This window comes from Anopheles moucheti, chromosome 2 (genome assembly GCF_943734755.1).
Source record: "Anopheles moucheti chromosome 2, idAnoMoucSN_F20_07, whole genome shotgun sequence".
In the NCBI taxonomy this organism is placed as follows: Eukaryota; Metazoa; Arthropoda; class Insecta; order Diptera; family Culicidae; genus Anopheles; species Anopheles moucheti.
The window spans coordinates 52,480,222-52,497,786 of NC_069140.1; the positions used below are offsets into that span (position 1 = coordinate 52,480,222).

The 17,565-nt window shown below is 42.0% G+C and overlaps 2 protein-coding genes across 3 annotated transcripts; one reads left to right on the plus strand and one right to left on the minus strand.

The window, feature by feature from the left end:
* The first annotated feature begins 10,901 nt into the window (after positions 1-10,901).
* On the plus strand, positions 10,902-12,751 carry LOC128310737 (dnaJ homolog subfamily B member 14-like). Of its 2 annotated transcripts, none has more exons than XM_053047453.1 (2): positions 10,902-11,109; positions 11,176-12,751. In XM_053047453.1, the coding sequence occupies exon 2, from the start codon at positions 11,327-11,329 to the stop codon at positions 12,476-12,478; it is 1,152 nt and encodes a 383-aa protein (XP_052903413.1). In that variant the 5' UTR covers positions 10,902-11,109; positions 11,176-11,326; the 3' UTR covers positions 12,479-12,751. The 2 variants fall into 2 exon arrangements, with proteins under 2 accessions (XP_052903413.1, XP_052903412.1); XM_053047452.1 differs by having other exon boundaries at positions 11,179-12,751.
* Positions 12,752-14,620: 1,869 nt separating this feature from the next.
* Positions 14,621-17,063, minus strand: LOC128301183 (cytochrome P450 4d2-like). Its single transcript, XM_053037537.1, has 4 exons — positions 16,904-17,063; positions 15,800-16,253; positions 15,155-15,717; positions 14,621-15,074 (listed from the first exon to the last, which is right to left on the minus strand). The coding sequence occupies exons 1-4, from the start codon at positions 17,061-17,063 to the stop codon at positions 14,734-14,736; spliced, it is 1,518 nt and encodes a 505-aa protein (XP_052893497.1). The 3' UTR covers positions 14,621-14,733.
* Positions 17,064-17,565: the final 502 nt, after the last annotated feature.

Here is a 17,565-nt window from a genome sequence, read left to right on the forward strand (position 1 = left end):
TCACTGTTTCATCACAGGCATCGGCACACAATTCACACTCTGTTCGCGCACTGTGTCGGGTGATGGAAGGAAACAAAAGAAGGAATAACATTAGCGATAGATTACTCAACTATGCGTAGAACGGCGTCGAATTTCAGAACGAAAATTTGTTGTTCGTTCTCTCCTTTGGGGTTGTTTGCTTGCGAATTCCAAGCGCACCTGCGTGTGTGTGTGTGCGGATGACGTTGACGTTTGGGGATGATGATGATGATGATGATGGAATATTTTGCACAGAATATTTCGAGATCTGAGCTGTTTGGCTGTCAAAATCCAAAGCGCTGCGAACGCGAACTCTGCGGGTCCGTTCTGTGAAGGAGCGCATTCGCTCGCGCTAATGCTCCCGCAGCTCCCCAAAAAAAACCGATCAGCAAATCGTCTCTCTTTGCAATTCGTTGCAGTTCTCTCTGGCATGGTTAAGAAAGATCTTTATTTTTTACTCTCCCGCAATGGGTTTGAGTGCAATTTTACGAATGTGTTTCTATTACAGGATTTTTTATTATGTTTTCTTAACAACAGGTTTTTGAAGTTTCCTAACATTTTGAAACACTTCGCTTGGGGTCACTCTACTGGTTGCGGTGCGAGAGCGTACCGCAGCAAGGTCTCAGCTGATGGGGGTTGGGATAGGAGAAAACGAATAATAGGAAGTAGATGTCCACATTGCGCTGAGCACAACAAATATCGTTTGCATGCCATCTCACTTTGCACTGTGAGCAGCTTTTACGTACGGGAAGAGCGATTTGTTTTATATCCATCTCGTTCTAGAGAAGAAAACAGAAACTCACCCCTAATTTCAGGGGTGAGAGAACAATATTTTACTCCGTGACACATTTCCGTGAACAAATTTAAAGCAAAAACACTTAACCACACACATTAGAAAGAAATTTCAAATGTTAGACACTTTTTAGATAATTATTACATTGGTAGCTTGAAATTTGATTCGTTCCAGAGCAGGTTTTGCCACCTTCTGAAATTACCTTAAATGCATCACACACACACACACACGCACATTACAGTTTGGCTCCCCAAAAGCAATCAGGAGTGCAAGGATGTTGGTGATTGTGAAGAGTGTTGCAAAAAAGAAAAGAAAAAAGGGAACAACCCAAACCACCAAGAGGGGGATGATTTTCTCGTGGCCGGGAAATGCTCTGCAACACAGTGAGAGTGGATCAAGCGGAGAGTGGATTTGTTGTTGTTTTTCTTCAAACCCCCGGAGGTTGCTCGGGGAGATGGTATAGCCAGCTGCCAATGGTTAAACAAGCTTTGGGGTATGAAGTTGTTAGCAAACAACCGGATAGGCGAGGGGGGGGGGTTGCCTTTCGAGTTCGAAAAGCAGATGTTTTTCGATAACCATCCGAGCAGCAGCAGCAGCAGCTGATGAGCCGGTTTGAGGTGGTGTGGGTGTGATAGCAGTGAGAGAACAGTGAATACGAGACGGTGAAGGCTAAATCCCCCTTCGAAGATGCCTATGGTTGCTTAGATTGAAGGAGGAGAACTTAAAACCCAAAAGGTTCACGCTTGTACTAGAGGGATGGAGAAAAGCGTTTTACTTGCCAGAGAAAAAAAAACAGAAGAAAATGCGAGAGAGTTTGAATCCGTTTTGCAATGTGAACGAATATTTTATGTGGTTCATCTGATGCAAAGAAACTAATCAGTAAAAGAGCTCGATTTATTGAGCATTATCCAGAGTTCTAACATTGGGTATAGCTTTTCTTTGTTGATTTCAATTTAATACACTACGTTAACCCCTAGCCTGGTGCAACTTTGAATCGATCGTAACCAGCCACTGCTCGAAACATTCTTGGTAGTGGTTAAAGACTGGAAAAGCAAGGGAAATGCATTGTTGCGTGCAGCAAAGTATAGACCACTGGTGATGGCTGATGCATTTAGCTGCCTGCATCCATCTCGCAGAGGCGTAGCGTTTAAATAACAAAGAGATTTGCACCATGCTTCGCGACCGTTGGTGCAGAGCGTTTAGAAAAGATCACGTTTCGTATCGCGTAAGGTACAGGTAAATAGAGAAATTTCTTCCACATCACTAATAAACTGCGTCACACGAAAAACCATTCCTTTCTGGGGTTTTTTTTTAGAAAAGGGGTTTTCTCGCGCACACAAACGAATCGTTTTGCCCACAAACAGACGCACCAAACGTGAGAAAGCACACACATACACATGCACACACACACACGCGCGTGTGATGCACACGCACGCACGAGACCTCCCTTAATGTCGGGGGGGAGGAGCGGAACGGTTTCGGTAGGTGAACGAGGGACGGAATGCACATACACACGTACCGTTTTGGGTTGGGTGGGTTGTGTGTTGGGGTGGTTTCTTGGTTTAGATTTGCTCTAAAAGGGGTTGTTTGCACCGTCAAACACACACCGTGCGCGCCCGTTCGAAGACGAGAATGCAAGACACCGCCACACGAAAGAGACTGAGCAGCTCGTGGTGCACGCTGCTGGACTCTAGCGAGCTGCGTGTGCTGAGACCGCGCGCGTCACGTTGTTTGAGAGCGAACTCAAAAGAGAGAGAGAGAGCGATAGGGAGAGAGATGTTGATACGCGCATGTTCTTTGTTGTGCACGTGTATGTGTGTGTTTATGTCACGATGTGCTGTTTCCTTCCATCTTTCACTCACTCCTGTTCGGTGCGTGTATTTCAGCTGTACGATCCACAAAAGGGGTAGTTTATGGGGGTTGAGAACGGTCCCCGTCATCATCGTCATCATCATCATCGTCACTGGCACAGGCGTCGTGCACAACCGAAGCGTTGTTGTATGGGGCTGTGGAGCGTGCTACAAACCAGACTGATACGGGGAACGTTTCGTGACCTATCGAAAAAGTGTGTACGTAAAGCTTAATTTAAGGCTGGCCGACAACCACTTTGCATATCACATGCGAATATCGTTCTGATAGAAAAGCGACTTTTTCTATGCTTCTATCCATTAAGAAAAAGATTTTTAAAACATACATTTTATGTAATTATGTGTGCATAGAGTTTAATAAGACTGTACAGAACGTTTAAGTAACAGTAACAAAATGGAAGTAATTAAGTGATTTTTTTGCTAACAAGATAAAAACGACTCGCACACGACTTGATATGTTTTTATGAAAGGTAATACAAATTTACCTTCCCCATGATGTACTAAAGCTCCAAACAGATATGTATATACAGATGCCCCAACGTGCGGAGTAAGGTTAAGAAACTTGAACGCAAATACAGTTCGTCACGCGAGACAAAGCGTTGAAGCTGCCGTTACTTCACCGTGCGCCAGCCATGTGGAGAAGGATTGGTTTTGTGTTCCGTTCCAAAACTGTACGGTGCGGGAAGCGCAACGAAATCTCGTTTTGATTCCTTCGTCCCCTTTAGTTTTCAACCATGTCCCTGAAGGACAAAGAATCCGCTGCTGCCGCTGGTTTGTGGCTTCGTTCAACGATCTACAACAGTGAAGGTTTGCTGTTTTTGTGTTCTTTTGTTGTTGCCGTCAATGCAACTGCACTGATTACAAGTGAATGATTGCATTGGCGATGCACGGCGTGTAGAAAAGGATACAGAAAGACCGAGAAAGTTGACTGTTGGGAATTTTACATCAATTTCGAGAATACGTCCCGTATGCTTTTTTTTGTGATGTTTTTCGAAAGAAATAACTCTCGATTACAATTGAAAGTTACTTTTGTAAATATCCGATAAAGTTTCATTTAAACTCGCATTGTACAATTTTTTTTCAAAGAGGTTTTAAACGAGTTTTTCATATAACGAGCAATTGGGTCTTTCGGTGCCAAAGTCGAAACATTAAAGACATTGTGGCCCCTTATGAAATGTTGAGAGGCCGCTCACTAGAAATCATACCTTTAATAAACATGTGACGTTGGTAAATACCTCACGATTGGGGATAGTATTAGATAGAAAATAGTAGCATCGAAGCATTTGTAACCGAGCACATGCAAGGCCCATTACCCCAAGAGCATATGGAGTTTATGATATTTTGAAAATATTGCTATTGAAATAAATATTAATTCCTCATGTGTTACCAAATATCAACCTTGCGATTTAGTGCCTCTACAAGTGATTAACGTGTACGAGACAAATAATAATGTTAATTTGAATGATTGATAGTGTTAATTGATTAAAATTGTTAATTTTGTTAATTGATAGTGACTAATTTATAGCCAATAGTTTATCACTTAACGCTCTCCTAAAGAAATTCATTACAACGTTCGACGTTGAATGGTCAATACTTCGATTAGTAAAGGATTATATATTGACTTATCATGTAAATTGTACGGAATAGAGTATCCTACATAAGATTTTTTCGTATAACGACTTAAATAATAGAACGCATTTCACTCGTTATAGGAGGATTTGCGGTACTTTATTGCATGTTCTGAAATTATAAATATTGTTGATGATATTGTTATCATTTTGATTGTATATTAGTATAATAGACTATTCTTACGCCTGTTGAATAGTATGCATGATTAATCAACATGAATTGACTGGGCTGAAAATCTGGACTTTAAAATCAGACCTTAGTCACCAAACATTAAGGGTTAGGCAAATTAGATTAACACATTTAATCCGTTCTTTCTGTCTATGGCCAAATATACACTTGCGTGTCTCTTCGACTGTCATAGCCAACCGGGTCGTTAGAAATAATTCATTTGCCCTTGAATTTTCCCATCAATAATTCCCAATGGGCTGGTACCTTCCTATCACATTAATTTTTAAATAATTCTACCATTGTCAATTGTAAATCTTACAAGTAGTACGAACTTCTAGAACGTTCAAAGATAATTCTGCTATTCATAAATTGACGTTTAATCGTAAAAACCTCAATAGTTCTACTGTAAAATTACTAGATGTCTATGCTATACCTGAAAAGCTACATCTAAAAATTAAAATAATTTTGGTGCAATTTGCATATCGATGGCAATTTGAAAGATAACTAACTAAAAATAAAATTACAGTTACAGTTTTATGGTAATTGCATTAATTTTTACTATAGTTCAAGTTTTAATTTGAATTGAATTGAATTGTGTTCTTAATAAAAGTTTGTTTAATTTAATTATTGTTTTTAATTTAATTGAAAAGAGGTTTCCCCATACAACATGTTAGGTAGGTTTGGAAATAAAAAATGAGATAAACCTGTTCTGTTAAGTTTTTCTTCAAAATATATTACAAATGCATTAACGTTTTGGGTTCAGCGATAAAATGTAGTAAACAAAACTTTTTTGTTAATGGTTTTTTCAAGTTAAATAAAGCAAATCGTAATCGTTCCAAACGATTAAGTCACAGAAACCATCCTGTCAAAGTTAAACCGACAAAGGTTGGATTTTGTTTGTTTTGTTTGATCTTAGTCCATTCGGTTCCTTTCGTTGTCACCCGTACGTGCTCAGTTGTTTACAATTATGCAAGTGATTATATTTTTAAACATAAAATACAAAGATTGCGGCGTGTAATGAATGAAAGATTACGGCATCAATGAAAGCACATCAAAAAGTCTCGCACTTAAAAGCTTAAAGTTTTTATTTATGCAACACATTCGCTCGGGCTAGGCAAGGAAGTGAGAGCAATGGCAAACTCTGTCCTGTTTTTGATAGTTGCGTAATACAGCAGGACGAACAAAACATACACCGGTGCAGATGCTATTGAAATAGGGACCGCTTTTTTGCCGTGTGATATTAATATCTGCTAGCGGAAACAACAACAAAATCATTGCATCTTCCTACACGTTTTTCAAAATCTTAGATAATAATAAACATTTGCAATGGAAATGGCAGTTAAGTAATGTTTTGCTGGCCTTCAACACACACCTTCCAGGTGAATTTATGTGGATTGCTCTGTGGTTGGGACAGGTCTTAGACTCAGGTGTGTTATTATGCTGCAGGATGTCCTTCGTTTGGCAGGAAGTGGGCTTCACCCCGGTACATCTGCGCCTGTCACGGAGCCCTATTACGGAGGCAATGTTAGTAACCTGACGAATCCATCATTGAACTCCCGTCGTCCTGTGACAGTGTTGCATCAGTATTATCAGTGTCTCCTTCCCGTGGGTGGTTGATGGTGGGCTCGATCGAGCATGTTGCTGTACCAGGCAGCACGTGTTGTGCAATATTGAAATCGGTGGGTGTGGAGTTGTTTGGATGGAAGAAAACCATATCTATTTTAACTGCTCCGAACAGGCACGATCAAAACATTTTCATCCCTGCTTTTCGTGGGTGAATCACAATGTTATTTTGCACATTGTTTAGCGATAATCTATGAGCAATAGTAGCAGCATGCATGATTGATTTATATGCGTACGAAACACGCAGTCTGTTCTAGGCACTTGCCCTCAATCTTGCTTAAGTAAGTATTATGTTCACTTCCATTTGCCAGACGCGGAACACCCTTGTACGATTGCGTTAGCTTGACGTCCAGTTCAGGGTCAATTTACTTAGCAAGCGCGCGGAGGGCTTTGCGTACGGTTTACTGATTTGCTTCTCGGACGCAATTCGGTGCTGTGAAGAAAAATGCTCCGTCCAGCCAACAAAAGTCAGCCAGCTGGCAAGAGTAGCATAGAAGGGAGTTGACCTCAATTTTACGTCGGTAGTGCTTTAGAAGGAAAGGCAGACTGGGAAGAGGGGCTGTGTTTTGCCGGTTCATTTTTCGGTCCACGTTTACGCTAAGCACGCACGCACGCGACTGTGGACGGAGTGTCGAGGTGATGATAAAAGGGCGAATGACGATCAAAGTCCGGGATCGCGGAACGCCGTTCCACACCCGTCCTTTGTGTGGTTTTATTACCAGCAGAAGTTACAACGAAGCGCTTAATCAGTGAGACGCAACAACACATACTAAACCAATGTGACAAACAAATTAGTCTAACTTAGTTTTATTTTATGATACAGTCGGTAACATAACTGTAAGACATTTGGTTTTTCGGAATAAAAGACTAATTTATGTAGATAAAGTTATTATTCTATAAAGATGAAGAATTATTTTATAAAAACACACAATTTTTGCATATTTTCAGTTAGCGTATTTGCTCATTTTTTCGCAAAATCGATATCAATTACTTCATCTAACATAGTTAAATGACCAGCTGGAAAAAAAAACATTTTTTCCGTTAAGTATAATCATTTTAAACGGCATTAGCCAAATACAAAGAGGATATACTTTGAGAACACACTGTATTGATGAATGGGCAAATGGGACTAACAATACCGCAAAAAGCATACATAATCATTTTAATAAACAAAAATAAGCCTCTAGAAGAAATGCTGACAAGTTTTCTTTTTTTAAAATTTGGATTGCTTTGATGTTTTTTTAAATATTATTTATTGTTGATATTGATATTGTGATAAAGTACGCAAAACATATAACAAATGTAGAGAATAATTGATGGATAAGCGATATGAACCACCTTTTACATTTTTGTATGTTTCTATAATTTTATCATTTGTTCTCAAAAGTACAAATTAATTATAATAACTATGATAATGTGAAGAGGCATAATGAGAATGAGTACCCCAAATTGTGCAAAAGTTGTAAAAATTATCGCGTTTTAGTACGGCTAATAGTTGCTATATATAAATTCTAAATGAGTTTTGCTGAAATGACATAACAAATTGTCAAATGTTCTGCCTGTTCTGCCTACAAGAAAAGTTTGTTCAAGTTTTCAGAAGTGTTTCATTATGCTGCAACCGAATTTCGTAATCGCCTGCAATGTTGACGTAGAAAACTAACATAAAAATAGGATTAGGGAAAAACCAAGTAATCAGTAAAGATACAAAATTAGAACATGAAAGTTTGTATAAGTTGGGGTTGTTTTTTTTAAAATACGTTTATGAAAGTCCAACACAATCAAAACACGTAACTGCTTGAAGTAGAGGCAAATGAACAGCAAAAAAGAGGAGATCCGTTTTATAACACCACTGCTAGCGCTTTGGTTGGATAGTTTGAGTTGACTGTTGTCCACCAAAGCCAACGATTACTGTCCATTAGAAGCGGGCTACCACTCTGCTCTGTGTGTATGTGGCATCATCTTTGCGTCATTTTCTAAGCCGCGACTGTCGGTCATTGGGCTTCCGGGGTGGTTTTGCAACGCACACAGGGAGCAGAACACATTCTATTTTGCTTCATCGTGATAGTATGACCTCTGCGCGTGTTGGCTCGCTTATACTGGCCGCATGCTTCACTGTTGAGTATCTTGCATGTGCAAACAAAAAAAAAAAAGAAATCTCCTTCCAAGCGGAAGGAGATGTTTGCAGGGATGGAAAATTGCACGAAGCTTCAGCAGTCGCGTCACTCCCGTTTGCCTCACCCGCCGTAGCTTCATGGGGTGTGTGTGTGCTGTTGTTGTTGGTGCAAAATCAGCTGAATCACGGTTCTTCCCAGAAGATTGCCTCCTGTGGCGTATAATCGCTGCTGTTTTGTTGTTGTTGTTGCGATGTTGTTCACTCTCCTTACGCGTTTGTTCGTTCTTTGTTTCGATCGATTGCGTGATTCTCTGGCGGATTGAGTGTTTGGTTAGTGAGACGGAAAAAGTTAAGATAAAGCAAAGAAAACTACTGGCGATTAGTTTTATGCCTGCGAACGTCCACCGTGCGTGGGATGATGATGTTCCAAATTCTATTAATTTTGCCTCTTTTAGGAGGAAATATCGGATTACAACGTGTGGAATGGGAGGCAAAAGGGTATGGGAACAATATGTGAAGAAACGTGAGTCAAAGTAGGCAATCGTGGATTAATGCTACGATCAGAGCGAATGAGATAGAAAATGCAGCAAGCGAGACGCAGCCCAACAAAAAAAACAATGAAAAAAGAGGGGTGAGTTGGGTGCAAAGGGTGCGTTTGCTGCTGGCACCAGCAGTTCGGTGCAAGTGTACTTGGAACAGCTGATTGCCCGTCTCACGGATTCTCCGCGTTCGGTGCAGCTGTACCGAGCTGCCATTGAATCTTGCCGTCTGCAGTGGTGTGCGCCAGTGCAAATGAAACGGGAAATGGAATGAACGGAGATAGAGCACTGGACGTAGAGGCGGCATGATAACCAAGTAGAAAAAAGTGAGACAGATAATACCGTTCGAAAGAGGGTAAACATTCGGTTTCTCTTTTAATGATTGTTCGGTGCATGTGTACCGGATGGCACCAATCATTGAGTTCATAATGCTGATGGGGTCAGTTGGGTTGCCAAGAAAGTAATTACATTTTTTATCACATGAAAATAAACATAGGTGCTTCGTAACACCTACTGAATTGAGTTACAGTATATATATATTTGATCAGAATGTAAAAATGCAATTTGCAAACATAATTTTTTGCCAGAGGTGTTAAAACGATGCGGTGTTAAGAATTTGGTTTGAGCATATGCAAATCGTTAATTCGAATCTGATCTCTGCTCTTCTGCTGAAACGAAAACGAAAGTGATGCAATTGATTGCTTTGCGCTCTGTTTAGATGTTCGTAAATCAATCTAATGACAGGATGTTCTGAAAGGAATCTTCATTTTGATTGAATATTTCGTAATGTGATATTGATTGTTTTTATAAAAAAAAACATTTATTCAGCACACATATATACAAATTCAATTACATGCAGAAGGAATAAGGGCAAACAAAGCGATATATAAAGTGTGTAAGTTGTTGAGAATGTGCTTACAACTCGGACAAAACTACATTTAGGACGTTTATATCAATCGCATCATCCCTACTGCTAGTAATGTGGATGATATAATTTGCAAACAATTTGCAAACAGCCACGCGTTTACTGGCTCTAATATATGATAGGGCAGGAAAGCGTAGCTCATTGAAGGAAGGTGTGACGAGTTCAGGAACACGACGAACAAGGTGTTGCAGGAGTGTTGCTCAGGTTCCATTCACTCTTTGGCACAAGGCAAACTTGTGTTCCAGAGTTTCCAGTACATTACATGCCTGGCATTTGATGTGTTGGCCCCATCCCATCTGCTGTGGAGCACTCCATGCGGTATTTTCCCATTTACCAGCAGGTAAAGAGTGGAGCGTTGCAGTGTGTATAGGTGTTTGTTGTGTACATTTCTCCAGACATTTCTCCAGCGGATGTTGGGGACCTCTACTTGTACTTTAGGCTTCCGAAATCTTTCGATCTGGATGGTGTTGATTGATTTTGTGGTACCTCAACCATGGGTATGATGTTGGGATTCCCGAGAGGTTCGGTGGGTTTCCAACATATGTAATGTGTTGGATGCCAACTTCCAAATACTCTCTCTCCTACATCGTATCGTCTGTAATAGTACTTAAAGAACCGGCGAATTTAAAGTGCCATTCTGTTAATGAGTGTTTTCTGAAATATTTGCCTATTGTGAGGGTTATTTCCCATACCCATTGCGGAATGTGGAGTCTATGATTTCAAAGCTATTTATGTTTAACAGAATACATCAAAGTTTTAAATATTTAAACATCGAGGAACTAATGAATGTTTATCACTTTAAATTACTTATGTGTAAAATACCTCCAATTTTAAATGCAGTGTAAGTATTATTTAAAATTATTAGTTCTATTCGATTTGGCTAGTATTTGTTACAGTTTAAAGTCATTTGTTGATCAGTTAAAATTATTGCATCTATTAAGTTTCATGTTTTGCTCTTATAAAAGATATTAGGACTCACGGATCTGCATTTATTTTGTAATAGATTTGTAAATTGTGCAAATTTTGTAAAATTTAAAAATATAAAATTACTCTTTTTCCCAAGTAAAATTTACAGTGTACACTGCGATTCCGAAAATAGCTGAGAAAAGACTAACCGCCACATGACGGTACAGTTCTGAAGCCTGCGCTATAAACATAATAGTTGCGCGAATAAAAAAAAACAACACATCTTGTTTATTTCTGACACATCCCAGTGACCCAGTGTATTATCTATTGATGCAAAGTATTTTAATTGCTGTAATAGAATTCGCAGTACTCAAAATGTGTTCTTAAAAGATAATAACACAATCTTAGCATTAGCCTACCCAGGCAGGTGTTCGTAGAAGTCTGGCCAAGTCTTGAAAGGACGTGGAAGTGTTTGCCCATGTGATCAACTTGAAGGAGGAACGAAATGACGACTTCTTGTAACTGATGTAATTATTATCGATTTTTTGTTTTGTTATCCGTGTGTCCGCTTACACGATTTGTGTGCACTTCAGCAGCCATTGGATTAGGGACACGTGTATCGATAAACTTCTAGTCACGTTTGGAAGGAAGACTAATCGCATCGTGACGGCTGAAACAGGCACCATTGAATATAAGGTAGCTGTAAATCGTCCCTGAAATAAGACAGACAGCACAACAACAATCATGGAGGTGAACAAAGATGAGGCCAAACGGTGCATCGAGTTGGCAACTATTGCCCTGAAAATGGGCAATGTCGAGAAAGCGGAAAAGCTGTTGAAAAAATCCCAAAACCTGTACCCACTGTCCCAGGCGGAAGAACTGCTGAAGCGGGTGAAGGCGGCCGGATCCAAACCCAGCACAGGAACTACGGCCGGCACCGGTGGGACAGCGAATGGAGCATCTTCCGCTCGCAAACGTCCGGTCCATCGAGAGGAAGAAAAACCGGCGGAACCAAAGCTGAACGTTGATTACACCCAGGAGCAAGCGAACGCGGTTAAGCGTGTCCAGAAGTGTAAAGACTTTTACGAAGTGTTGGGAGTGTCGAAGGAAGCTACTGATTCGGAGATTAAGAAATGTTACAAGAAGCACGCACTGCAGTTGCATCCGGACAAGAACAAAGCGCCAGGCGCGATGGAAGCGTTTAAATCGCTCGGCAACGCGGTGGAAACGTTAACCGATCCGCAAAAACGAAAAGCGTACGATCTGTACCGTACCACCGGGGGCGGATCGTCGGGAACACGGACGCGAACACCAAACGGAGGTTACACGTACGGTCAGAACGGGTTTAACTTCCAGTCCGACTTCGATACGGGTATGAACCCGAACGATCTGTTCAACATGTTCTTTGGCGGTGGTTTCCCGCAGCAACGGCAACAGCATCAGCAGCATTATTACTATCGAACACGCACCGGGCGTACCTCACAGTATGACGACCGAAACGTTAGTCAACCGAGTCTTATTTTTGGGCTGATCTTGTGTTTCATCGTCATTTCGCTTCTGTCGACGTTCTTCGCATCTGATCCGGTGTACAGTTTGCAGCAGACGGGAAAGTTTTCGGTCGAACGGCGTACTCTCAATCTGAAGATACCGTACTACGTGAAGAACAATTTCCTGAGCGAATATCAGGGCACTTTGGCGCGGCTCGAGCACTCGGTTGAGGAAGAGTATGTGACGTACATGAAGCGAGCCTGCAGCAACGAACGGACGTACCGGGATGCGATGATCGGACGGGCGAAGAGCTTTGGCAGCCGGGCACAGTTTCAGCAGGCGCAGCAGCTTAAGATGCCCTCGTGCGAGGCACTATATCGTTTGGGCATCGGAGTGGTACAGTACTAAGGTGCATCCATACGTTGAATAATATAGTAAGGTTTGCGAATAAGCTATCGAACAAAACTGAACTCTTTATTTTGTTTTTTTTTCGTCGTTGTTTGCCTCATCTCGCTTCGTTCCTACGTACAATCGATAGAAATTCGGATTAGTTTCCCATGGGTAAGCTAGACACTATCCCATCAAAAGACACATTCCGCAGTAAATGTGTTGCCTGTAGGGTTATTCGGGTTGGTTAATGTGTTAGTTTTGTCATTTTTAATGCAATAAAAGCGATGTAATACGTTAAAGATTGCGCTTGGTTCTTTCTCGTTGACTTTCTATAACATACGGTTTATTGGTGTGAGAATTTAGCAAAATCGAAAAAGAACAACCTATACTATCGCTCTGGTCAGAGACACTTTGAGGAGAGGAAGACAGTTGTGGTTTTGTTTTCTCAATTAATAGTCTTCTTTTCGATTACTTCTCTTAATGATTTATACATTACATTGAATCTTGTTTCTTAGCGTTTAAAATGCTCACGTTTGCAGTTAACGTCATCAAGTGGGTCTTTTTTTGGGATCTCCTGAAGTTATAAAGCATTGTACAAATATTAGTGAAGAGAATTTGTTTAGAATCGATTTAAGATTACGAAAGCATAACTGCTAGATCCATTATCAATCTGAAAGCCAATAAGAAATGGTTACCACTTCTTTGACCTTACACCATAAATTGTCCTTTAATGTACATTTTCATTTACTTTAGGGTCGGTTATTTGGTTTTAATATAGTCGATCTAAATATACCCCTATTCGACGCTGTCATGACCTGGTAGAGGTCGTTAGGTGAAAGAAGAGAAATCACCTTATACCATTGAGTAAAAATGGGCGATAAAACCCAGAAATCTATTGTAAATCCACACACGGGTCTTAAAATAAATTACTTCATCCCTCAACGCAGAACCGTCGATCCCAGTTGTTCGGTTGTGATAGTTTGCTCGACTTTATTGGCTATCATTTTTACGATCCCTCTTCACTTTAATGGAGATCACTGGCGAAAGATGAAATACAGTTTCCAATTTTTCTATCGTTTAGTGTATATTTTGATCAACGGAAATGATGAATCGTGGTTCGTACATAGCGACGGTAGCCTCATCTCCTTCTTGCCACCTTCTAGGATGCATAAACCAACTGCCGTGACGTTGCTTTCGGACGCGAAATATTGCCCACTGTAGAGCGAAGTGAAGTGTAGTGAACTCATAAATTCAACCACTTTAAAGTGCAGCTTTGGAATCAGCAGCCTGCATGAGGGGTGACAGTCATTTGAAATGTTTACGGTAAATGTAATTTACTGCAGAAGCGACACGCGTGCAATGGGCGCGTTCTTCACCTGAGACGTGATGATGCCGCCAGAAGAACTGTGCATTAATTTATGAACCTTCCGATGCAGTGTGTGAGTGTGTGTTTGTTTACTCAGCACCATTATTGCGAACAGGACTCACTCGCCACCGCTGGGTGGGTAATTACGTTAATGCGTGAGCTAATTAATTTTTTACACCCAAAAGGCAATATGGGTTCGATTGTGTCGCGCATCGATTGGTGGGAAGTGATGGGATTTAATGTTTCAATACACCTATTCACGGTGCCCTTTTTGTGTGCCGCTGGCAGATCGTTAATTGAATGCTGTCCGTCGAACGGGATACGAGCGTTTTGGTACATCGCCGAATCGTTGCGTTTTTCGGGGTTGCATTACGGTGGTCGGTGCCTACTTCAATCATACAACAGACAGTGTTTTAGTTGCGGTCACAGACGACCAGGCACCGTTGCTAAGCGACTGACGTTAAATTTATTAATCATCATTTTTATTGATTGGCTCTGGATGTGGACGCATGGGAGATCGGTACCGGGTCCCGAAACCGAAACTGTCACAGAGCGCAGCTGAATAGCCGTGGCTCATAATTGATATAAAACGATAATCAATCATGCTTCAAGGACGTGAAGAAAACGCAGCACTGAGGATGGTACCGAAACTGCAGGGTGTACTAGAGTCGGGGGCTCCTTTCAGAAGGCCTCTTTTGGCGACGGAAGATACCGGCAGATGAGCATTTGATGAATTGATTGAGCTCCACCGAGCACTGCGGACAATTTTGATTACGATTGGCTTATTGCCTGTTTTCGTAATGGTTTATGTCGCTTTTATTGGTCATAAATACATATTTACGGTACGGTATGTATGCACCACCACCTATCCATCTATCCTACGAGGTAGTCTTGCGTTTTATTCCCACTACTGTCGGAGTTCCAGTTTCACCTGAATACCAATATCAGGACGTAGCACAAGATCAGTCTTTACGCGCAGCTTGGGAAGTGATTCGCCCGGCAGGACGCGATAGTTCGCAATCAGCTTGATGAGCGATACCTTCATCTCCATCACTGCGTACCGTTGGCCGATGCAGTTCCGGGCCCCAATGCTGAACGGCAGATAGTCGAATGGACCACGCTTCGATTCGGCATCCTCCGAAAAGCGGGACGGATCGAACTGGTTCGGGTTTGGGTAGATCTCCGGATTACGATGGATCACGTAGATCGGCACCAGGATGTTCTGTCCCGCCGGTACAATGGTGCCATCTGGTGGATAAATCGAAAGCAAGATGAGTGTGACACATTTTGTTTTCTTAGTCACCTGTGCATTGCATTGCTGTACTTACTGAGCTCCAAATCTTCGACTAGCGCACGGCCAATAATCCCCACCGGTGGATACATGCGCAAACCTTCCTTCACCACCAGATCGAGGTACTTGAATTCCTGCAGATTCTGGTAGGTAAGCTCAGCCGTTTTGTGATCCTTGCCCAACACCGCCACTATCTCTTCGTACACCCGGTCCTGCACGTCCTGATTGCGTGCGAGCTCGCAGATGGTGAACGAGATGCCGCTGGTTGTTGTGTCGTGGCCCTCGAACATGAATGTGTCCACCTCTTCGCGGATGTCCAGATTGCTCAGTGGTTTACCCTCAACCGTCACGTTCAGCAGCAGATCGAGGAAGGTAAGCTTGCGCTTGGAGTACAAATTTTCCTCGTTCAAATCGAACGCGACATTTTCCGACTTCTCCTTGGCCAGCTGTTGGCGCCGGCTGCGAATCACGTTGTCGGTGAAGTCATGCAGCTGCTTGACGACTTTGCGCTGTTCCCAGGCGTTCGGGTGAAACGCGTCGTACAGCATCGGGTACGGTCCGACGATGCTGATCGTACGCAGCAGCACCAGAACCGCCATGCTGAGAAGCGATTATTAAAAAAGGACCAATATTATGCGGCATGTTTTACACATGATGAAACTACAGCAAGGTAACAACTCACCGCTTCACATTCTGCACGTACTGGTTGTCCGGGTTGTGCTGTGCGTCCACCGACGTACCCATGGACGTTTCACAGATGCTGTCCAGCGCCATCAGCGTGACGTAGTCGTAAATGTCGAACTCCTTCCCGCCGACATGCTTGCGCAGCATCTTCACCATCGTGTCCGATTCCTTGTTGAACACGCGCACAAACTGCTCCAAAATCTTGAAATGGAACGTCGGCGTGATGATCTTGCGGCGCTGGAACCACTTTTCACCGCTCGCGATCAGCAGCCCCGTACCGAGCCACGGTTCGATGAACTGATACAGCAATGCTTTCTCCGTTTGCTTCGCCAGCAGTACCTTTTCCACATTCTTCCGGCTGGTCATCATTATGATGGTCCAGTTAAACAGTGACCACATCATGTAATCCTGCCCATGCTTCTCGTGTAGTGCGACCACGCGCTCAAACACACCTGCGTGTAGGAAGAAAAGTTGCAAAGCAAAAAAAAAAATCATGACCGATCAGTTCTTTTTGCAATCGCACTAATCTGTACGCAAACCTTTGCCCTTTCTAACCACACACGCGATAATTTACTATTGGCGTGTGGGTGAAACGGGCGACGCACGATAAGCACAATCCCTGGGGGGTGATTCGTGTTGTTGCTTTTACGGTGTTTACATGCCGTTCCCGTCGATAACAAACGTGACGGGACGAAAATCAACAATCGGACCGATTAAGGGGTTAAGCGCGTTGGGGTTATGTTGGTGCATCGGGTGGGAGAGATATATAAATATCTTTTCCAATGTTGCAATTTCCGCGATCACCACACTCCTAAGTGTTCTAATGGTTATTAGCTATCAAAGGACGTACTAGGGGACATTGTTGTTTGGGAGCAACACATAGCCAAACACATCAAAGAGTGCCTTGACTTGCTCATGCAATTAGAATATAAGCACACATGTCCGCTCATGCATATTTTATATTAACATCGTTAGAATAGCGTTTTTCTGATTCGTACAGTTTCCAATTTCCGTGAGCCATTCCCGTTAATGAACTAACTGGTCCTTGTCCCTTTTTTTTTTAATTGACAACTCCTTCTTCCACAACACTTCACAAACTTACCGGGTATGTCCAATGTGGCAAACTCGAGCAAATTACCAACCACCGGAAGTGGTTTCGGTCCCGGAAAGTGTTTGTTCATTGCCTGCAGCTTCTTCCGCTGGATCATATGGGTGATCAGCAGATATACGACGGCCGCTATAAGGAATGCTTGCAGGATCATGTTGAAGCTTGCGTTACAACAAAACAATTCTTCTACAACCAGCACCGGTCAACACTTGGCGCGAAACTAATCAGCTCGATGAAGTGAGGCGGCAGTATTTCTACCACAATACTACTATTATCGAATCTTATCAAATGAACGCACCGTTTGGATGGGAATCAAAAACCCCAAACTTATCACCAGTTTCGGGTCAGGGAGATTAGGTTGGAGCGGGGACGGTTGTAAAATTGGGCAAAACAGTGGATTACGACAATTTCATGCTAATGTTGGTGCAAACTTTGCCAGTTATCTTTATCGAAGGTGGTACGGGTGGGCCTCTTTGGAAAAGGTACGTTTTTATCAATTATCTTTCGCGCGAGATTGGTTGCCGGTTATTAAATCGTAATCGTGTCAAATTGATAAAACGAAACTGATGTTGAGCTCAATGTTATCGATACAAACATAATAATAAATAGTAATAAAATATATTTATTTATAAATAGTAAAAAATGAATAAACAAAT

Excerpts from the sequence above, each read along its gene's own strand:
- LOC128301183 (XM_053037537.1), bottom strand. The coding sequence starts at position 17,063 with ATGATCCTGCAAGCATTCCTTATAGCGGCCGTCGTATATCTGCTGATC. Across the intron at positions 15,718-15,799 it reads TACGTGCAGAATGTGAAGCG|CATGGCGGTTCTGGTGCTGC; the intron begins GTGAGTTGTTAC and ends ATCGCTTCTCAG. Across the intron at positions 15,075-15,154 it reads AGTCGAAGATTTGGAGCTCA|ATGGCACCATTGTACCGGCG; the intron begins GTAAGTACAGCA and ends TTTATCCACCAG.
- LOC128310737 (XM_053047453.1), top strand. The coding sequence starts at position 11,327 with ATGGAGGTGAACAAAGATGAGGCCAAACGGTGCATCGAGTTGGCAACT.